Raw genomic sequence first — 24,601 nt, forward strand, 5'->3', positions numbered from 1 at the left:
CAAATAGCATACTGGCTAAAAGCACCTAAGCATGTTTTAAAGTGTTTCCAAAATTTTCAGCAATATCGTATCCCATTATTCACAATATTTTGCCTGCCCAAAAAAAATACATATATCTAAATATATTAATTCATATTTTTCTCTCTTTTTAATTCCTGAGATGCATAAAAATAATCCATTAGAGCTAATGATGAGTCCTATCTCTGTAAGTGGTGAAAATTCCAATTAAAAGCAAAGCCAAATGGTATTTCACCCTACAGAGTCTTCCTGTGGATAAACGTATAATTTCTCTTGGAATTTCTGAAACACAAGAAATAGCTTATAATTTTTCATTACTCTTTTTTGAATTCTTAGCATTTTAGGAAACCACTTTGAGAGTCTCTCTATAAATTGCTCTCTATAAAATGCAGAGTAAGTCAGAAAATTGAAATAAGCTGACAGTAGGACTGCTAAAAAAAATTGTTAAAGTTGATATTCTCCACACTACCAGTAGGTTCAGCTACATAGGTAAACTTTCAAAATAGTTAGGCTCCTCTACAACATTTTCCTCTGAAGTAAAACCATCATTTTCTAATCTCAAGACACTCATTTTCACATTCTTCATTGCTTATTGAAATGTCATACTTTTAAAATGTTATACTTATAAAAGGATTTGCCTTCAATCTTTTCTTGAAAGGAATCATTTTCAAATGACGATGTAGTTTTGCTGTTGTAAATTGCTTTATTTATAAATCCACAAAATAATGTCTGTGGAGACTTTTTTATGAGAATTTAGGAATTTGAATATTACTATAATCTTTAATAATTAAATGATATAAATTTATTCTAGAACAACGTAAATCCAAGAATAAAAATCAAATAGAATTCTGTAGGCTCAAATTATTTTATTAATAAGTTAGTCATACGGTACTTACAAATCTCATAAAAAATACTTAATGATTTTCTAATTCAGCCATGGTTTATGATCCATGAGCTGTATGACTTTATAATCAGCACACTAGTGTTTTTAACCAAGAATTTTCCCTTTTACCGTCCCCCCACTATCTCTTTTAAGACCACCTAAATTAATATTAAAATTAAAATATTATAAAATTGCACTCACTTTTTTGTCTTTGTTGTATTTGGCAAATATCTCCTGGGCTCTCTCTTCTCCTCCGTCCGTGAACAACATGATAATCTTATTGCAGTTTGCTCTGGAAACATTATACTGTAAAAAAAAAAAAAAGAAAGAAAGAAAGAAAGAAAAGTATATCATTCATAATAAAAGGTAGGGAACATAAAGCAATGTGGAAAGAGCATGGATAAGTTACAAATAATAAGTGAAACACCTGTTGAAAAAGTATATTCTAAACCAGTTCCTGGATCAGGCCAGGCCTACACAGGGCTTCACCTCACCCCTCAGACATCCATAGGCCTCACTTCTTTTAGGTCTTTGATCAAATGTCACCTTGTCAGTGAGGACTTTCCTGACAACTGCATTTTAAATTGCATTCTCCCTCCCATGCTGTATTTTCCTTCACAGCATTTTACACTCTTATATATAGTATATATTTTGTTTGTTTGTTTATTGTGGGCTTCCCCCAAGAGAATGGAAGCACCATAAGGGCATGAAGTTTGGTCTTTTTGTTCAGTGTTGTTATCTTGCCTAGAAGAGTGCCAAGCATATAGTAACCTCTCAGTTGTTGATTAATAAATGGGTTTTAAATTAATTGTTCTGTCAATTTTATGCCCCTATAATTTACACGAGAAACAAAGAAATAATATTAATAAAACATGTACATACCTTTTCACGTATATTTTCAATCCATTTACAAACATTTTTCCTCTCTTCCTTCCCTCTTGATCCTACTTTATTTACTTTACATTTCTGAAATTGTAAACTCCTCGTTGATCCCTAACACCCAAAGCTCTTTTATATCTCTGTAAATGCCAATCGTCCTAACCTCCCTTGACTTGCCACACATATTCTGATCCTAAAAGACTCAATCTCAATGGTAAATCCTCTCTTAAACTTTAAGGTCCCAAAAGAATCGGACATAGGAGAACAATGGATTAGTACCAAAGGGCCACTAAAATGAACAATTAGTTTAGAAAGGTGGACTTCATGAGGTCTGAAATTATAATCTCAGCTTTCTACTGTTGTGAAATGTGTTTGCAAAAGTGTTGAGATAAAAGATCATGCTAATTAATGAATTAATTAGCTCCACTTCTTTGAAAATGTCAACTCTCTAGCTCAGTGCTGTTCCATGGAGATATGTGAGCCTAATACGTAATTTTAAACTTTCTAATAGCCATAGTAGAGAGTGTAAAAAGAAATAAAATATATTATTAAAATTAATTTTAGATAACTCAAACATCCAAAATATTATCCATTCAACATGCAACCCATATAAAAATTATTGAGATGATATACATTTTTTCTTGCACAGTAACTCTTCAAATTTCGGTGTGTATTTTTTACTTACAACACATTTCAATTTAGACCAGCCACATTTCAAGTGCTCAACAGCCACATATTGGACAGCACAGCCCTGGCCTTTATATGACTAATATTTTTTAAAAAATCATTAGTTCTTCTGTAGTGTTTGAGCTTACTGAAGGACCGTACTCAATCTCATTTTTCAAAGAAAATAAACCCCATTTCCTGTTTTGAAAGTTAATAAAGACAACGTTTTGCTTTATTGATGAAAAGATCCCATTACATTATCTTACCCCATTGACTAGGCCATTTGAACACTGGCAGCTAAAGCTTCTAACCAAGCATTGTGAAAACACAAGTATCGACTAATATAATTTGTCACATTCAAGCATGGTTCTTATCTTTGAAGACAACCATCTGAAAATTTGACTATACAAAATATTCCATATGTTATCAGCAAAATACTTTTGTGAAAAGTGTTGAAATCCCTTAACTAAAATCAATTTCTCTGATGATTTGTCTTCATTATCTGCATGTGTACAATAGACAAAATAATATGTACCTAAACTACTATCTAGTAAAAGTGATTAAGTTTTTACAACAGGATTTGGTTTCGTTTTTGGAAGCAGTGGAGGTATTATTATTACTGAATGTGAATGTCAATGTAAGTTGGCACACTGGGTCTTGCTGATCATTTGTATATTTGTGTAAATAAAATAATAATAACCTTTTCCAGGAGACACAGATATTAAGACACACACAAAAGTGGGAATAAAGGAATGATTTGTTTTCAACATAATTCTTCCTAGAAGTAGCCTTCTCAGGACTTGTGGTGGAGCAAAGTATATTACAGCAACTTTCCAGTGGATTTGCAATTAGCTAAAGAATCACACAGTCACAACAATTACACTTTACTGGCTTTTAACGAATTAAGTACAGAAAAGAACTTGACAATTGCAATAAAATTACAATTCGTAGAGTAATTTACTTTAGTAGATTACTTCATAATCCACTTTGTTGTATCCATGTGAGGACAGTACATAGTGCAGCATCTACGATATATGCACTCAATAAAAATTTTTGGAAAATGCATCTCAATCTATTTGGTAATATTTTATGAAATGCTATCTGAAGACTTTTTAAGATTTACTGTGGGATAAATGATATGTCTAATTCCATTTGATACTTGCTTCAGTGATCTTAAAGGTAAACCTTGCAAGGACAAAGAAAAACCAGGGAATGGCATTGCTTGACAATAAGAAGACTAGAAGTGTTTGAAAGAGATAACAAAAAATGCTTCGACTTTGAATAAGGCAGGCGGTGACGTTTAGGAAAATTATTTTAAAATGAAGAATTGCTATACATAAGGGACATGTGGAAAGCAGAACATTGAAACTTACTCCAGGAATAACTGAGAACATATTAAAAATCATTTACAATGGTGGTAAAGGCAGTATGACAGGCCAATAGGAGTTAAATCATATTTTATCAGCAACTAGTAATGAATCTGGGAGTTAATGTGGCCTCTAATGAGACTACCTCTGAAATAGTACATTACGCTTGAGGTCCCGCATCATTTCACAACTGAAACCTGAATAGGATGGAATGAAGTGAGGCAAATTAACAAAACTAAGAACAATAATTAAAATGCCCAGATCTAGAAAACTCAATTATTGACTCAAGAGAAAAAGAATTGTTATTTAAAAAAATTATGTTCCTTTACTACAGAAAGAATATATCTCAGTCTAATGCTCAATTAGATTTGAATTTCAAAGTTTTGAGTTTGTATTTTTTTATTAATGAACATATGTCATTTAATAAACATATGCATTTTACCCAAGATTTCTTTGCTTTTCTGTCTCCTTACTTGCTTATCTAACAGTATCTAATAAATATCACCATCTCAAACTCAACATAACTGAAACTGAGCTCTTTCTACCCTCACATTCCCTCTATTTAGATTCCTGTGCCACCATCCACCTGTATTTCAGCTCAGAGAACTTGGAGTAACCCAAATCCCCCTCCCCCACTCAGCAACCCCTCCTACCCCATCCAGTCAGTTATTATGTCACTCTCCTTAACATCTCTTCGCTTCTATTCCAACACCAGAATTTCTACAAAAGCTTCTTAACTTAGAACATTCTCATACCATAAACTTTTAGTTTGCTCCCAAACCCTTCATTAACTGATACCTCATGGCCTTTCCATTTCTCTCACTGTTCCTATATTGATATGTCCCAGCCATGCCAAACCACCTGCAGTTCTTCCAATGTGCCATGTTGTCTGGGATACTTCTATGCCTTTGTCCATGCTGTTCTTTTTATCTTAAATAATTTTCCCTCTCTCATCTACCTACCTAGATTCTACTCATTCCCCAAAATCCTGTTTTCAAGAAATTGCCACACTTTCTTGACCTCCTTTGGGTAAGTTGAGGCCTTCCTCTGTGCTGCTCCAGCAAATGCACTCTGAATGCCCTGTAATGGCACTAACACATTGTACTAGGAATGATGATTTAGTGTGTTATGCTGGACCTTCTTGGGAACAGATAGTCTTGTTTACTTCTGTAATTCCAGCACTAGCACTGTGACAGGAAATTGTGAGGCACTCAATAAATATTGGCTGAATGAACAAATGAATGAGTCAACCAATCAGAAATATCAAAAACTGTTTAGAAGATTCATTTAGGGAACAACAAAGTCAGATTTGCAAAAAAGATCACATGTAAGAGCTTATTTACATTAATTCTATCAAATATGGTAGAATTATGAGGTGACTCTGTACCAGCCATGTGGTAGTCACTAATTATGTTAATAATGACCATGACTCCAACACCAACACAACAACCTACCCTTGCATGCAGTTTACTATGAGCCAGATTCTGTGGACAATCCTGTCCACAACCCTCTGATGTATGGGCTGTGGTGACCCCCGTTGTACAAGTGACTAAACCAAGGTATAGAGAGGTTAGGTCCATCTCTCAACTATTGCAATAATATTGCCTCATGAGAGATACAAAACCGAATGATGGCCCCTGCTTTCAAATAGTTCAAAATGAAATATATGACACGGCCATTTGAAAATACAGTCTACAGTGAGGTATGTGCTATAATGTGGAGCAAGCAGCAGGCATGCTGGTGATTGACAGTCTAACTATAGCTAACGATGGGTGATTCATTCAGAGGAATCTTTACTGAGGAAGGGATTCCTGCTCTGGGACTTATCTTACTTAAAGTCTACCATTTGGACCTATCTGTACATTTACGAACAACTTAGATGTCTAAAATATTTCCAACAACCATTTGATGATTGAAAGTACAAGTTTCCAGATAAATACTATAGCACTAGAGATAAGAAAAAGGAAATTATATTCTAAATATGCCGACTAAGTTTCAAGTGCTTGTCAAAATCCAATTAAATAATTCCCTTACAAATATGCTTTTTAAACATAGTTTGAAAAAATGATGGGAAAAAAGATCTAGAGGAAAAGAAAATCTACATTTTTGTACACCTTTTGAATATTGGATTAAAATTAAAAATAGTTCAAGATTTCTACTGCCTAGACAAATGTGCTTTCTAAATAAATGAAAAACAGCCCTGTTATCTAATACCTAGATGGCAGTAACTATCAAGATACTGAAAATCAGACGCTACAATTCAATAATAAAAGAGAAAAGGGGATAGTATTGATACTTACATTAAGCAGCTGTTCAAAAGCAAAACTAAAGCCCTTCTTATAATCTGTGATTCCTTTTGCTGTGATATTATTCACTGCATCTTTCAGCACTTTCTTATTTCTTACATTTGCCTGCACAAGGTGCTGAAAACAGCTTACATCCTGGGCATTGCTATTAAACTGCAAAAGATAAAAAAGTAAATACATAAATGAACATTAAAGTCAGCCACATAATTTTTGTTGAATTTGTTTTTTATACTTCTCAATCCCATTGCATTGCTTTCTCTTTCAAAAAGAAAAGTGAGTCAACTGGTAACAAAAGTACGCTAGGGTCAAATAGTGACTTTCTTCTAAGCCCCCAACTCATCCTGTAACCCTGGGCCTGTCACTTACCTTCCTGAAGCTTGGTTTCCCTGATTATAAGTTTGAGATTTGAGTTACGTGAGGTCCCTTCTAGCTTTCAAATTTTATGAGCGTTTAGACAAAAAAACAAAAACAAAAACACCCAACAAACAATGAAATATATTCAGAATCCAGAAATGATATGATGACGCCTGCACAGGACACAGGGAGAAACTGAGCATTTTACTTGCCTCTCATAAGGAAAAGCTAGACGGAAAAACAGTACACTGAATTAAAGGAACAGAGGTTTAGTAATTTTGCAAGTTGATGGTAGAGTCCTTCTATGGGGGTTAAAACAGGAAAGCAATCTGAAAAAATCAAGAACAACTGGTGGCCATTTAGAACGCTTGGTCTAGAGGTTACACACAGAATGCAGTGGAATCACGGAGGCAAGGCAAAGGGCAAGCAGACCACTGCAGATGGTCATTGCAGTAAGTGATGAGGCCCTGAACAACAAAGAGCTAGAGGAGGAGAGAACATAAACTCCAACAATACTTGTCCCAAATTGAAAATTTAAGAATGAGCACTAAGTAATTTCACCAAGCCTATAAAAAGTATTCACATAGTTCACTGGATAGTTCCAAAAAAGATAAGAACAATAGGAGTACTGCAATAAGACCTAGGATACTAGGATGAGTGGGATCATCCTATCATTTATTAATTCTGCTATTTGTATCAGTCCCTCAGGCTCTTGGGGCCTAGACCGTCACATCTGCAAAATGAGAATAATAATAAAAACATACTTGCTAGAAGGTAGGGGGCTGGCCAGACAAAATGTTGAAGATATTCTCAGATCAAAAATATATAATTAAATGATTTTAATAGGTAGATCACAAGCCAAAATATAAATTTTATAAGTGAATATATATTCCTATAAATATAATGCATCATTCTTTTTTCTCTGAATACCACTGAAACTTAATTATAAGGTGCACTGCATATTTCATCAATTTGTTAACCAAATGTTTACTAGCAGCCTGTTACATGTCAAGAATTGTGGCAGGTGATAGTTTTGTGCTTTCAGACATAAATTATGCACGTGTGCACACATACACATATATGTATGTTTGTAAGCACTTATGTGGTGTTTACTATGTGCTGCATTTACTATGTACTCTACAGATATTCATCATTTCCTCTTTGCAAATGCCCTACAAGATAAGTATTATTATTATCCATAAGGAAACTTAAGCATATAGAGGTTAAACAATTGGTCCATAGTCACATAGCAAATAAGCGATGGAGAGTCAGGATTCAGACTAGCACTGTGGCAGAAGAGTCTGGGACTTTAACTATTCCTGCACCACCTCTCAATATATTACAATAAATTATGATTCATTCTGTAAAGCAATTTAATATTTTGCTCTAGGAGACAATATTAGGGGAGTGGGTTCTAATTTGGACTGTGAGCAGTTGGGGGAAAATTCCCCTGAGAAATGGCATTCCCTGTGACTCCAGAGAAATGTTTCATTGAAGACTATGGAGCAAAAACATTCCAGGCAAATAGAACAACATGTAAAAAGGCCCTGATGTGGGAAAAAAAAAAAGCCTTTTAGAAAACATAAAGGCAAGTTTAGCTTAGTCACATATGAGGACAAATGACACAAAATGACTTCAGAGAGGGAGGTGTGGGGTAGATCATGCAGAGTCTAATGGAAATGCTGCAGAATTGGGATTTTTTTCTCTGGCAAATGGAAAGTCACAGCCAAATGCGAAATAATTTAATCTAGAATTTTAAGGGATCACCCTAGCTGCTGTCTGGGAAATGGATTTAAGTTGAGCAAAACTTAAAGGAGGGAGAATAATTAGAAGGCCATTGCAGTAACCTAGCTGAACGTATCAAGTGGCTTTGTTACTTATGGATATGGTCAGAAAAGAGATTCACAGTCTATTTTGGAGGAATAATCAATAGGACGTCGTGGTGGATTGGGTATGTGGAGCAGTAAGTGGTATGTTGAATGACTGCCAGGTTTCTGCCGTGGGCATCTGGATGGCTGGAGGACTGGAGGAGCGACAGGTTCAGGGATGCTTGAGGAACAGGGAAGAGAAGCACAGAGTTCAAGTGAGGGTGAGTTTGCAATATAAGTGAGATATTCAAATGGAGATGTCAAGAAATCATAACATTAAAAGCATGAGGCTCAAAAAAAGTCTTGTTACAGATAAAAAAGAAATAGAAGGCTTCAGCATAGAAATTTGGTTTAAAACCATGCGAATTAAAGTGAAGTAGAAGAGGAGTCCCTGAGAAAACTGAATAGGACTCAATTCCCATGGAGGCAGAACAGACATCAGGAGACTGAACTGTCTTAGATGATGAGAGAAAAAAAACGTCTCAAGAAGAAGACATTACAGTTCAGAGACAGAGAATATGAGGACTTAAACATGCCCACTGGACTCATGCATGTTATATAGGCAGTGTCTGTGCAGGCAGAGCCCAACGGAAAGCACTGAAGAACAGCAAGTGGCAGCGTGTGCAGAGGCACGTCTTCAGAGCACCTTGGCTGGGAAGCTGAGAACAAAAAGAGAGTGGTATCTAAGGGTCTGACAGCCCTGGTGGTGTAGTGGTTAAGAGTCAGTGCTCTCACCGCCCATGGCCTGGGTTCGTTTACTCGTCAGGGAACCACACCGCCCATCTGTCGGTTGTCATACTGTGGTGGCTGTGTGTTGCTGTGATGCTGAAAGCTATGCCACCAGTATTTCAAATACCAGCAGGGTCACCCATGGTGGACAGGTTTCAGTGGAGATTCCAGACTAAGACAGACTAGGAAGAAGGACCTGGTCACCCACTTCCGAAAAAAAATTTGCCATGAAAACCCTATGAATAGCAGCAGAGCATTGTCTGATCTAGTGTCAGAAGGTGAAAGGATGGTGCAAAAAGACGGAGGGGGTTCCCCTCTGTTGTACACAGGGTCACTAGGAGTTGGAATCGACTCAGCGGCACTAACAACAGCCAGGGTGGACCTGAGGTCAAGGAAAGGCTTTTTTAAAATGAAGGGTCAGTAAAGCAAGAGAGGATTGATTTTGGAGAATGGAAGAAAACTATACAGCAAATAGAATAGAGGTGAAAAATAAAGTTCTTGTGTAGGTGAGGAATGATGGGATACAGATGGCATGTAGAGGAACAACTCTTTAAGAAAATATGTATTGACTTCATTGTCCTAGGAAGGGAGAGGGGAAGCTGGGTCCGGATGCAGGGAGTACATAGAGTTGGTGTTGAGAAGATGACAGTTACCGTCTCTGGCTTTTGTTCCCTATGAACAATGAGGCAAGGTCACCAGGACAAAATAAGGGAGGGGATGGAAGGTTTGAAGAGAGTGGAGATGAAACAGGAAGTAAAACGTCCCGCACAGATAAATATTTGAGCTTTTTCTCACTTTTACTTTGAACACTACTTTCAGGTACATCATATGTATGAGAACAAAGCTTCAATATAAGGTTTTCATGACCTTCCGTGACTAGGTCACATCACCCCATTATAAGCTCCCCTAAGCCTTCTTTTTTTATAGAACACATCACAGTTATAATTTCATATTTATTTGTATATCTTGATAGATTCTTCTATTATTTACTGTTTACTGTTCTCTATAAATTCAAATGGTAAAAACTTATTATCTTCAGATCCAAATCCCACTGCCTCTTTTTTCTATTCTTTGATGGTGTGACACAATTTCATTCTACATGTTCCATTTTGAAAACAAAAGAATGTGAGAATTTCCAAGTTAGAAAGTTTAAAAAACATAGTTTGCCAATATGTTAATAGTAAAATGTCTGACTTTAGAGAATTATTAGAAATAGTTACAGGAAATGTTATTAGTGATTTAGTTAAATCATGAATCATGATAAAATGACAAGTTATACAGAAAATGAGCACTGAATAATGTATTGCCCTGAGGCTTTGAGTTAGCCTTGACCTGCTTTGAACACAGAAAAGTGAAGTATCTCATTAAGTCACTTGAACACAAACTGATTAAATGTAAATTCAATTCACTAAATACAGATTCAGTGGTGTATAACAGAAATACTACAATTATAATAAACCTCATAAATAATGCAGAGAAAGTAATAACTTACTACAAAGTATAAATCCCTATAGCAAATCTTATTCCAGGAAAGGGATGAAAGATTTTGAAAGTTCTAAATTAAACAAGTGTATATTTCACAGACTCATCTGCTTTTAAATAAGAAAAAAAGAACAGATTTATTTTCACAAACTGAAATTGCAGTATTTGGCAACATGTGCCCAGTTTTTAATTTCTAAACCACATATTTAATATATAAACCACATATATATTAAAAACTTTAGGGCAAAAGTTTAAGAATATAGCATTATAAAGCTTTGAAATAGTATATGTTGAGTGAAAATAGATTTAAGGAGCACTGCTTTTATCTATTAAGAAAATACTTCTTTTAAAAATGTATAGTTACCCTACAGAGTAAAAAATCCAAACTAACATCATTTTGATTCCTTCCTTGATCCCAAAAGATTCAACCAAGTAGGTCCCATATTAGAAGTGCTGAGAAAAATCTCTGCTAGCATGCTGAAACAGGAAGGTGTGTGGGTGAACATGAGCATCTGGGGTAGAAATCATGACAGACTTTGTATCTCTACTCCAGTATCTGGACATTCTTTCATTTTCCCCTTCCACATATCCTGTCCCTTCTGCCTACAACACTTCTCCTCTTCACCTGGTTGCCCCACCTAACATTCTTTCCTTATATAAGGTTTTCATGACCTTCCCTGACTAGGTCACATCACCCCATTATAAGCTCCCCTAAGCCTTCTGTTTTTATAGAACACATCACAGTTATAATTTCATATTTATTTGTATATCTTGATAGATTCTTCTATTGTATTAGAAGGCCACATAGTCAAAGAAAATGGACATTTCACCATTGCATCCTCAGTACTTAGCATATAATAGGTATGCTATAAATATTTACTGAATGAAATGTATGGAGTTGAAGAAAATTTCGAAGGTAGTGCAAAATGTTGAATAATCGAGCTAGAGACTTATAAATGTAGGAATTGTATTTTAGCTCCACAATACATTGTTAAAGTTGTACATTTGTAAACATAAATATTCCGTCCAAATAGACACTTTTATTAAAATAGTCAAATGAAGATGTATGTAGAACACCTAGCATAGAGTCTAGCACATAGCAGATGTTAAATCAACTGCAACTCTATCATTTTAAAAATTATTTTAGCAAAAACATTAATATACTCAATACTGAAATCAGAATGGGTTGCTAGATTCATGAGAAAGATTCAGATAAACAATATCAGCTTTAGTGAGCTTTAAATAAAGTTCACTAATGCGATGATACAAGTGTCCCTCAAACATTAGTTTAGTGTTTGAAAGTCTCTGAGATAACCATGAACAATAAATTTCAACGCTTCCAAAGAACCCCCCTATTAAATATGGTCAAGTACACACATCAAATTAAAGGACATTTTAGGGCCAAAACAATTGTTAATTTCTCAAATGAGGTAACAAACTCTTGGTTTGTAAAGGCAGTATCTATTTTTGTTCTTAATGTCCTCTGCTGAAGAAAAAATCATTCCACAAAACATTTCTGAGAGAGGGGACTCTGCTGCTTATCGGATTAACATGGCATACAAATGATGAAATGTTGGCACTGCCTTGGTAGACACTGTAATTCAAAGAAGCATCAAGTTCCTGGAAAGGAACCTGGTCTAGGAATGGAACCTGTGATATTCCTTCATGAAGCACCAAGTCTCCCTTGGAAAAAGTTGGTGGGCTCAAGTAGTTTTACCCTAGAAACATTAAGAATTAAAGACAGAGCCAGCCCTGGTGGTCTAGAGGTTAAGATTTGGTGCTCTCACTGCCCCCGCCTGGGTTCGTTTCCTGGTCCTAGAACCACACCACCCCTTTGTTGGCTGTCATACTGTGGCGGCGGCTCACATAGAGAACTAAACTAACAACTAGGACACACAACCATGCATTGAAGCTTAAAAAAAAAAAAGAATTAAAGACAAAAGAAACCCAGAGGTGATATTCTTCCACTTGGAACTGCAGAGAAAGAGAAGTGGCCCTTTTAATCTTTGACCACTCAGCAAGCCTTTAATTTCCACCCCTTCACCTCATTCACGCATTCTAAACTCTTATAAAGGCAGACTTGCTTTAGGGTACACTGTACATTGTTTAGTCATAAAACTTTCTTTGATGGAAAAAATGGACATAATTTATAATTCCTTAGTTTTTGAAAAATTGTCCCATACCTAAATTATTTTTTAGAACATGTCATAATAATCTGATTTCTCTCTTTTTTGCATGTAAAAAAATATAGTAAAAAATTGTGAGCTCAAGCTGTGTAGATGATCAACAAAAACAACTCCAATCCAGACTGGCTTGCTTGGGAACACAGGCATTTTTTTAAATTACAAAATATGAGTGAACTTCTTTACATAATTTAACTATAATAAATAATTTGTATAATAAAATTTATATTATATAAAATAATTAATTTAAATGAATTATCTAAATTAAATAAACAATGCAATGTTGCATATCAGGCCGTACAATCACAAATTATGGTATTAGACGCTATCCACATTTTGGACACCAGATGGCGATGTAGGAAAGTAAGAGGAAAGGGAACAGAGGCTGTGAACTTTAAAATCTTGGTTAAGTTTTATTTCTATTAAAAATACTTTTTATTTATTTTTTTCTATTTTTTATGGGAAATTTGAAACTAGAAAATATTATAAAAAAACAAAATGGTTATTCTAAAACCCAGAGAAACATAGCTGATAACATTTATCCATACACATATGTACATATTCCCAGTTAAGAATGATTTCAAAAGTTCTTTATCTATTGCCAAATTACTTTCCAGAAATTTTGTGTCAATTTACAATATATGTGTAACAGTATTACTTCACTCTCATAAACACTTAATTTTTTTTTTTTTTCTGGTGAGGAGGATTGGCCCTGACTCGACATCCATGCCCATCCTCCTCTATTTTGTATGTGGGATGCCCCCACAGCATGGCTTGATGAGCAGTGCATAGGTCCACGCCTGGGATCCGAACCTGCGAACCCTGGGCCACCAAAGCGGAGCATGCAAACTTAACCTCTACATCACTGGGCTGGCCCCATAAATACTTAACATTTTCATTTGCTAAATTGTAAGTAAAAAGAATATTTCAATATTTTAATTACTTAGATTTCCTTAATGGCTAAGGAAGTGAAACTTTTTCTCATATACTAATTTTCATATAATCCTGTGAAATGTAAGTACTATTTTTCCAGTTTGTTGCTTACCTTCTGATTTTAACTTTTGAACCTATTCTTTATGATTTCTTAAAATAATTTTATGCTTAGAAAACCATCCATCAATACAGTCTCTGATGATTTTGTTTCCTTATTTTACATTTTGGTATTAGTCAAGGTGGAATTTATTTCCTCTAATAGCATGAGGTGACAATTAGAATAAGCTGTTTTTTCAAATAGCCAATTTTCCCTTTTGTTGAATAATTATCGGTTCATGATCCATTCTTCATAATAAAGTAAGATTTGAGACATTTCCATAATTTTTTATTCCTTTACTCTTTCCACTGCTTCACCAACTTCTTGCTTTTTAATGTTAATAATAAAAATATTAGCTAATACATATTGAGAATCACAACTGTGCCACACTAAGCACTTTACACATATTAATTCATTTAACCTTCACCAAGATTCTGGTTTTAGTTTTAATATGATTTCCCTTACACAGCTGAGGAAATGAGGCCTAGAGTGCCAAGCAAAGTGCCCACAGTCACACAGCAACAAGACTCAGAGCTTTACTTCAAACCCAAACACCTGATACACCCCTCTCTACAGTGGCAAGTCACTCTTGATTTATACCACAAGAGTAAGCTGCCATAGCCTGACATGCTGGTTTTTTCACAACTGTCTTCCTGTTGAACTTTGGAACTATATTTTTTGTCAAATTAAAATTGCATTTACCAATAAATTTGAGAAAAACTGATCTCTTCATATAAGTCAGCTTTTCATTCCAGGAAGAATTATTAATTCCACATTCCTGTATCTCCATTTCAACTCTTCTACATGTATCTCATATATTCTTTTCTCCTTTTTAAAAGGCAGGTCCTAAAGATACTATTAAAAGTTTTGCTAGGTAATTCATGACTTTTGCAAATGTTGTGAAAATGATTTTAATTTCTATCATTAATCCCTGCCCAAGGAAAACCAGAAGTGGTGGTCACCCTCCCAGTGAGAGGTACTCTGGGACTTAAACACTGCTGTTCTCAAATTGATGTTGCTGTCCCCCAATGCTGGGTGCTAGTTTATGGTTTCCTTGGTCTATTGTATTAAAAACATTATTTTTGATAAATAATTTTCCACTTTTTAATTCAATTTAGGAAAACCATGTCTAGTTCAGTCCCTGCTTCTAATAAGCATCAGTGGCCACAACTGATTCAAGGATCTCCTCTGAACTTGAGGTTCCTACTTTCTGAAATAAAAGGCGTTATTAGATCTCTTGGAAAGCCCCTCAAACTCTATAATTCTATCATTTAGATCTGATAGTTCTAACTATAAAAAAAAATTATATAAATGAGTGGGAATAATAAATTCTGTATATGTCAAAAGAAAATGGCACCAATAAAATAGTGAAAATATTGACAAAATTATTAAGACAAAATTTATATTTGCCCATAATTATAAACCATCATCCATCAAAACTTTTGATAAATGTTTTCATTTTTAAACACATATTCCATTTAACTTCAATCAGGATATATTCAAAATTCAGTCTGTTGACCTTTGTTGAAATGTTGAACGAATTTCTGAATAAGTCCAAAGTATCATTTTTAATATATTCTGTTTGTATTTTACAGAAAACTTTTAAACCTCTCTAATTATATGCATCCAGAAGAATTTTAAGCAATTGAGAGTGTGCTATTCTTTTGCTTCAAAAGTAATTTGTATTTACTTTTGAATTTATTTATTTACCTTCTTTGATCATCTCTACTTGATATTTATATTTTCTCAACCATCTTTTAATCAACCACTGTGCAATCCTGATTCCATGGCATTTGCCCAACTAGAAATGTGGGCAGCTTTCTCTCCATCACTCTTGAAATATAATAATCATATCAGTATTATTTCTACTACAAAAATTTTTTCATAGCCTTGTGGAAATTTGAATGCCAACTCCCAAAGATGAAACTTTAATGAAATGACCAAATGATCACATACTTTTCAATCTTTTCCTCTTTACGAACACTATGATGCAGAGCTGAGCAATATGTTCAATATTTTCACGGTACCTGAAAGCTAATTACTTGGGACATCTTCCCTAGTTGAAAAAAGAGCAGTTGTGGTGATGGCTGGATTTACTCAAAGAACACAAAGAGAATGATATATATATATATCAAATATATATAATGTATTTGCACAGTACAACTACTGCAATACTAATAATATGAGTGAGGATGACTCCGGTCATTTAAAATATTATCGCTGACTGAAATTTGTTATAAGATTCTGTTATCTATGTAGCACCTTTTTTCCAAGCACTGTTATGATAAACAAAAAAGTAGAGTCAGTTCAAGAAGGACCACTATGTGCCTTGAAATGTTCTATATACAGTAACATTTGAGCAAAACAGACAGTGTCTCTAAACTCAAAGAAGCATCCTACTCTTGGGGAGGAGAGAGTACAGAGATACAGAAAATAAACAAGGAACAAACACATATATAAAATTTCAAGTGGAGAGAAATGCTATAACGAAAAATGAAGTGAGGTAAAGATAGAGATAGAGAAGACATAAACTGATAGAATAACTAAAACTGGAATGCTATTGGAGATACAGGAGTCAAGGAGGGCCTCTCAGATATGGAAGCATTTGAGCCAAGAGATCAGCATGCAGCTATCTACACTCAGAAGCACCAAGTCCCAGGGGAAACAAACGATTTCTAATCTATGCAGATATATAAGACATGCACCTAACAGAATGGACATACCTGCTTTTTAAACAAGGTTATTAACATCACCAATGAGTTCCTTTAAACATGAAATGGCATCTGGGATCAACAGTAACATTCAATGAAAGTTACCAACTTGAGTTGAAGGAATTATAGTCAACCTAACTCAGCTCCACTGAGATTATATATTATATATTATATATATATAATATATATATATGAAAAACTTAAAAGTATGATTATAGTGTAAATTAATGAAAAAAACTGAATAAAGAAGATACCTATCAATAGAGCATAGGGTTAAGCAGGAGAGATTTTACATGGAGTAAAAAAAAAATTTGGAATATATTTTAAAGAGTGCAATAAGCACAGTTTCAACAAAACATTAGAAAGGCAAATTAATTGTGAGAAGAAGCAAATGTCAATATTTGTATCTGAAATTGATAAGAGAAGTTAACGTGCAAATTGTCACTTTATGACAAAGCCCTTTATAATGGAACATACAACAAAAAGATTTTCATGTCTTAGCACATGTTTTCAAGCTCTAATATAGACATTAAAATTCTCAAAATGCTTTTTTTTTCAATCCCATAGGAATTGGCTGAAATGGGATTTTGCTATTCAAAAATTAAGATTAAAGTCTATGCATTCTACCAATAAGTACCTTAATATAGTATCAATTTATATTTTAATTTCTTTTGAATTTGAACCTGCTAAGTAATTAGGAGCAAATATGATAGTTTAATTTAATTTAAATAACTGTGAGCAACTCTGTTAAGGCTATAGCTCAGGGCAGCCCAAGTCACTCTCTTTACCTATACTCAAAATTTAATGAATAAATGTACATTGAAAAATTTTACCCAATCAGTACTGATATACATCTGTGCTTATTGGGCATGGAGTCTTTTCTTAGTCCTTCAAGTCTCAGCAAATAAGTCAATAACTTTTATATTTTTAAAAATAATAGCTCAGTTCAAAAGAAAAGTATTTCCTCTGTCTCATCTTACGTACTACTTTGCTATTTCTAAAACTGCAAATGCAACTAATTTCTAAGTACCAAAAACTACCTTTAGTGAATCTTTTAATTAATGGAAAAAATATTTATCATGCTTGTCAACACCTTCTTATAAACTTTCCTTGTACTTGCAAAGCAATTAAGTTATCCTCTGGCAATCTCTTTTTTAAAAAACTAAATAATCTTGATTACTTGCCCTGTTATTATAATCCCTAAATTTGTCCTTTACTTCAGAATCTTTTCTTTACAGTCTATAATTTATTTTTGTATCTTTTAAATGAAGATAATTTTAAAAAGCACCCATCTTTACTTAAAAAACAAGTACATGAGAGAGAAAGAACTTTGGTTCATTTAATGAGCTTAATTCTACTCCTTCATCTGTTTTTTTTAATACCCCCCTCCAAAAAGCAAATAGCTACAAAATAAAAAAAATGCATAAATACATAGGATTAGTAATTCTATGAATTACCAAGATTTTAAAATCTAAGCCAATGATACACATGATTAGTTATAACATGCTCCAGACAGATGCCTATCGGACTTTGCTAAATGTACCTCCCTAATTTCCTCTTCCACAACAACATGAAATCCGCCTGTTGCACACACAATTAACAGCAATATGATCAAAATCATGGCAGTGGAATCCCTTAGGGGACTGCTAAATGCAGATTCTGGCTCCTTAGGTCTGGAGTGGAGCTTGAGATTCTGCATTTCTCACCAGCCACCAGGCGATGCTCATGCTGCGTGGCCACAGCCTTCACTTTAAGCAGCAAGGGTATAAACTGCATTCTTGCTTGTTGACGCAAATGAGATACGAATCAACATTAAGTTTTCCTGAAATATAGATAGACGACTATTTTATAAGACATGAAATGAAATTACTTTCCTAGAATTCATACAAAACGGTATTGGCATGCCAAATATTTTTTCTTTTACTTGAACTCTGACAAAAAGAGGGCGTTTCGTAAGGGTGGAGAAGTAAATTTTAAATTTAAATTGTGCAACCATGTACAAATGTGCTCATTATCATATGCAGAGTAGGAAAGTTCCTAAGCTAAGAAAACCGTGTGCTTGTCTAGGACCACACCAGGCATATTTTTAGAAGGAAAACTCAAATTTAAAGCTCATAGGAAAAGTCCAGGCATATTTTTAGAAGGAAAACTCAAATTTAAAGCTCATAGGAAAAGGAACAATCTGAATCATGTCTTTCTTGCACATACAGTTCAATTCCACATTTAAACAAACCCCTACTCTGATATTAGTTGGTGTTAAACTGTCAAGTCAAGAACTAGGAAATGTCTGAGATTTTACCCTACTTGCAAGCCAAGGAGTTAGCCTCCTACATTTTCATAGATACTGGCAGAACAATACAAGCCCTCTGGGTCAGAGACAAAAGGCAGTTTATTTCTCACAGCAATAGCAGTAACCAGAGTGACATCTTTGTTTGCACACAGACCCCAATTCCCCCAGGAGGACTGGAGGACCCCGATTCCCACAGGAGGACTGGAGGAAGGCCAGAGGCTACCTGCACCGGCAGTAAAAGTGTTTCAGGCAAGGAATCCCAAGATGAGGAAGCCCCTGATCTTATATAGGGGCTGCTAGCAGCCAGCCCATCCTCTCCTCCAGAGAGAGACAATATCTTAATTACTCTGCAACATAAATCTCTTCTGAGGAAGGAGACACCTCCATCTTAACTATCCTGGACTGTACACAAATCTGAGCAAATTGGCTGTTAATGCTTAGACTTGAAGAAATGTGACACTGATTCATGAAGAACTGTCTCCCAAGAGTTGGTAGGAAAGTGTTGGAAGATGATGATGATGATGATGATAACAACAACGACAATAACCATAATAATGATTACAATATATAAGCACTTTACATGTGTCATTTCATTTGGTGCTCAACAATATTTTGGCAAGTTAAATATGATTCTGTCCATTTCAAAGAGGAGGAAACAGATTTATAAGCCTAAAGTAACGAATACAAGCTCATATAACTAGTAGTTTCAAAGGTTGTACATTATCCCTATGCAATTCCACAAGTCCATCTAAGAGGCAGGATTGTCTGAGAAGAGTGGGAAGTCGGTCACTTAACCAGAGGTGAGCCTTACTGATGTTGCCAGCAGATCATTCCAACATGATCATCCCTTCCCAGCCTCCTGCGTGCTATGGTTCCTCACTCATCATTTTGCACTTGCATTTAGAGATTGTCACTTCTAGAAGTATTGTTTACTGACTATAATCTGGGCAAAGGGTAGAACTTACTTTAAAAAAAAAGTTCTCTCCTACAACAAATAGCAAAGATATTATAAGAAATTATATTTTTATTATTTCTTTCTGATGAGTAATCAAAGACAGCATTTTATAATGACCATGAATTAGAAAAGCTTCCTGGAAGAAAACTGACTAAAAGACCCTTAACGTAATCATAACATTTGCATCTAATTGTTAACTAAGGAGATATGTGATTTTACTGAAACACATGACCATCTTCTTCAGTTGTAAACATTTCACATATTGTCCATAATCAGCATATGTTTTCCTTTCTTCCTCCACTGGCTAGCAGTATTTTACTCCTAAAATGTCCAATTTCCTCACTTTCATAAGCAAATTCTACTCACTGTGTCAATATTTGAAATTGTGCCTATGAATCAGAAGATGCAGTGATTGAATTGCTGCTCCTATCATCTACCACTTACTTCTATCAAAGCATCTAACCGGATTAGTGGGAAAACAGCTACATTATGCTTTCATTTAAGCTTTGCCTAACAGCAGGCTTCCTTTCTGCAACAAAGAACAGCCCTAGAGATAACAGAAACACTAGGAAATGATGCAGCAGTAGTTCTGACATCTTATACACGATTTAAGCATAAAAATTACTCTTCATTAAAAAAAAAGAAACTTAGAAATATAAACCTAAAAATGAGAGGCTGCTTGATTTTTCTGTCTGGTGGTTCTAGACAACTTTGGGAAAGTATTCATATAGGTTGCATCGTAACCCTTTGGAAGACTGACATGATCTGAGGTATGAGGATGAAGAGAAATGCGTGAGGGCTTTGTGGGAAAATTACTGTCAAAGTTAATTACAGAATCACTACCAGGTTCCCTCAGTGCCTTATTACTGTGCCTCCCTGAAGTGACAAAAGCTAAAAGTTATACTGTTTCTTTCCAAGACTTGCAAACAGTTTCAAAGAGAAAATAGGAAAAAAAATATACATGCACATGTGTGTGCATACACATATACACACCAGGACATTATAAATATATTTTGAAGGGTTTTTTTCCTTATAATTTTCATATCATTAAATTGTTAAATTTGTATTTAATGAAAAGGCCTATCTGTTAAAGATAAAAATATAATTTTACTTTTCTTTTACCAAAATATTGCATAAGAATTAATTCTCTTTAAATGTATCAATTTCAGGCATTTTATACCCCCCAAAAGAGCATGATAACTAATCAAACTGAAGAATTTCTTTTAAAATATGAAGTTAATGTGGTTCAAATAAAATAACATAAAAATGTAAATAAGAATATATGAGGTTTGATAGGAACAAAAGATTCACAATAAAAAAAGTAAATAAATATATAAAAAGAAGATACACTACCTAGGCAAAATGAATAATCCAGACATAGTGTTTGAGTGTTATTTGCAATTATAAGAATTAATCAAATTCATTTGTTTTTTCAAGCCAAAATACAGCAAATTTTCTAAAAGAATTCTTCCACCCAAACATAAATAACATTCTTCTTTAAAAATTAATAATAAATTTAGATTTAAAAAGAAGCATTTCTCTTTGCTTTTATAACCTAATCATATTTTTATCTGAGAATTTCTAAGAATTCTAATATATCAGATTTCACAATAAAATTGGTAACCTTATTTTATGTTTTTCTTCAGGATTCAGTCACATAACTTTGTAGTTAAATCTAGACTCATAATGATGAGTCTAATCTAGTCTCACAAAGATGGCTTTGTTCCAATCTTATCTTCTCCCTTAGAAGAGTTACTAGAACTCTCTATTTCTTTATCAGTAAAATCAAGGATAGTAATATTATATACCTCACAAGGTTGTTGTGAAGACTAAATGAGTTACCATGAAAAACATAGAACAGTTCCTGCCACATGAGCAGTGTTAAAAAAAACTCTAATAATTCTCTATGACTTATGATTAAATTGAAGATTAATACACAAATGAGATAAACAATGAACATGTCTACTTTAGATCTTGTTCGTATTGATTTTCCAAAGGGCAAATAAATCTATGTCTGGAATAGTATGATCACTTAAAATCATTTAGTGACTTTTCAATCATTAAAACCTACGAATGATTTTTCTGAAATAATAAAATTAAACAAAAGTATATAGTTAATAAAAAATTCAGAATACAGTTGACAAAAAATATCTTCTTTTGGTAAATAAGGACCATAAACAACTAAAGTAAAGTAAATTAAAGTAACTAACCTAAACTAAACAAACCAATATACTAGGAACTGAGACCAGCAATAAATTTCTCTGGGAGTAGAATGGAAATCATTATGACCCATCTTGCAAACATCTTCCTGCAATATTTCCCTTACAATTTGTAAGATGTCTTTCAGTATCACTCTTCTTCCGTATTTCTGAATATGTAACTGAGATATTTTTATAATTTTTAACTTGAGGTATTCAGATACATTACTTCCAGATCAAATGCACTCCCAGTTCTTTCTACAAGCAACATATTCTATTTGCCCATATGTGTTTAGCTCACATATTCAAGCTATACCAAGTGAGGACACCCAAGGAAAGATTTACAAAGAGTTGTCAATACACCAATAAAGTCTGTATTAACCTGGTTCACAGAAAACACAAGGACATATCTTGCAATTGTGTTTCTTAAGAAGTTAGTTAACAATTTTCTTTAAAGAAATGCACATTTAACAACCCTAAATAATTTTAGGAAAAGCAATCATCTTTAAAACTTGTCAGGTATTAAGAATCCCAACGTCAATCCCATCTAAATTCCTTATTTTAATTAGGAAAGAATCAATCGTTGCTGGCTAAATGTTGAAAGCATAAAATTAATTCAAAGGTATTTCTATTGTTTAATCAGAAATTCTTTTAAAACATATTTACTAATAGGATTGTTCAGTTTCGTATTTCTCTAAGTTTTCCTAGAATTACTTTCCAAATAAACCATTTGTATTTGAATCCTCGTCTCAGGGACTTTTTCTGGGGAAAGTAAATCTAAGTCGAACTAGCAGTGGTCTTAGGAAGCAGATCCTCAGGATGGGATTCTAGTATTAAATCATTCACAAGCCATGTGGCAACAAAGACCCCACTGATAACTGGCTGTATATCAGTCATAACTGGAGTCAAGAAAACCCCTCAGAGGCTGTAGTATCACAATTGCTAAGATTTTCTGCGGTGATTGGAACACAATATAGATTGCAGGGGAGGCATCTAGCATTTGAGAAATGTGGTGACTATAGTAATTATAAGGGCTTGGAGTTAGCTGGTTATTGTTAAATTCTTTGAGGAAAATGGCAACTTCAGGTCAGCCAACTATCAACTAGGTGCAAAGTGTGAAAGCCAGAAGACTTCTGTGACAGCTAATAAAGAGATTCTCATCTCTTATTGTAAAAAGGCCAACGTGTTCCTAGAAATAGGCATAGAATTAGCTTTTGAGAGTCACATAATTATAAAGGAGGCTGCATTCATAGCCTGTGGCAGGTTTCTATGCAAACATCAGAGCACTGATAGGAAAAAAATAAAAGTAGAATGAGGACATCTGGGTGGACGCAATTAAGAACACTGAACTTCTAGATTCCCCTACACCCTCTGGATAGGCAGAGTAACCTCTTCCCCTTAGAGGGTGTAGTTTCTTCATTCCTAAAGACCATAAAAGATGACACTTGCTGTCTTCAAGATCTGATCCCATCTCCCCTCATGACTCCAGGCCACAAATAGGTCAGGTCTCAACATGGCCCACCTGGAAAAGTAGTCTCTGCTCCAGGGAAAGAAAAAAGAGGATATTCAACAAAAGAGATGCAAGATCTGCCTAAAATGAACCAGCAGATACTGACAGAACATGCCAGGGAATAGATGTTGAGGGAAATTGAGGCAAAATACACCTGGTCATCAATGTGGTGTGGAGGAACAAATAGGCTGAGGTAAGAAAACACATGGACTCCTGTGCAGTGGCAAATGGCTTGGCTGGTTAGCCAATGCCCTTGAAGGAGCAAGATTGGAAGACCTTCTCCAGACAGAGTTCTGGTGAAGAAGCATGAGGACAGACCTATGGAAGTCAGCATGAAATGTGCAGATCTCTTTGTCTCACATCAATGACCACTGGAGAACATTCATCACAAAGGAGGTACTGAACAACGGGGTGGATAAGATAATTTGCCCATTGGAGGTCATCCAGCCTTTGTATGTGGCAACTGCAGTGCTTGCAAAATGGGCCCATAAATGCAGCAGCTGGGTAGCAGAGAGAGAGAGAGAATATACATGGGCCTAAAAGCATGGGCTGTTTCTCACCAAGTGTAACTATAGCTACCGCCACTGATGAATGACCAATCCATTGGAAGTTGTCCAATGCTGAGTCTTCAATATAGTACCACATTTCACAAATACAACCAACAACTTAATGTCAAATAGATTATATTTGATTTTATCCCTCTGGAGGGAGGTGGGGTAAATTTAGTTTTTCTTGTTATTGATACATATTCCAGTTTTGAGTTCCCCTTTCCTGTTCAAAGTGCCTCATCCAGTAACATCACTGAGCCTCCCAGTTCACTTACTGCCTGATTTATCATCATGGAATATCATCATGGAATCCTGCATAACATGTTCTCAAACCAAGCAACATATTTAATGGTAAAGGAGGCCCAATAATGAACAAATGACCACAAGATCCACTAGGTTTACCATACACTGCATCACTTAGAAGCTGTCAGCCTGATAAAATATGGGGACAGTCTCTTAAATGTGTGACTAAGGCTCCAGCTTGGTTATGATAATCTTTGAGTTGGAAGGTTGTCCTTCAAGATGCAATATGTACTTTGAACCATGGTGCTATGTCCATTGATGCTCTGGCACCAGCTTATATCCAATCATAAAAAATCATGGTTACGTTTTCAGGAAGTTTTA

At 34.7% G+C, this 24,601-nt stretch overlaps 1 protein-coding gene across 7 annotated transcripts in view; it reads right to left on the reverse strand.

The window, feature by feature from the left end:
• Positions 1–24,601, reverse strand: part of CACNA2D1 (calcium voltage-gated channel auxiliary subunit alpha2delta 1) — a 504,665-nt gene that overhangs the window by 81,184 nt on the left and 398,880 nt on the right. For all 7 annotated transcript variants that reach the window (XM_058524544.1, XM_058524526.1, XM_058524535.1 and 4 more), the window contains 2 exons: positions 6,114–6,272; positions 1,103–1,207 (listed from right to left, as the gene is read on the reverse strand). In XM_058524544.1, the coding sequence (XP_058380527.1) occupies positions 1,103–1,207; positions 6,114–6,272 (264 nt within the window). The remainder of the gene's footprint in view (positions 1–1,102; positions 1,208–6,113; positions 6,273–24,601) is intronic.

This window comes from Diceros bicornis, chromosome 3, assembly GCF_020826845.1.
Source record: "Diceros bicornis minor isolate mBicDic1 chromosome 3, mDicBic1.mat.cur, whole genome shotgun sequence".
Lineage (NCBI taxonomy): Eukaryota > Metazoa > Chordata > Mammalia > Perissodactyla > Rhinocerotidae > Diceros > Diceros bicornis.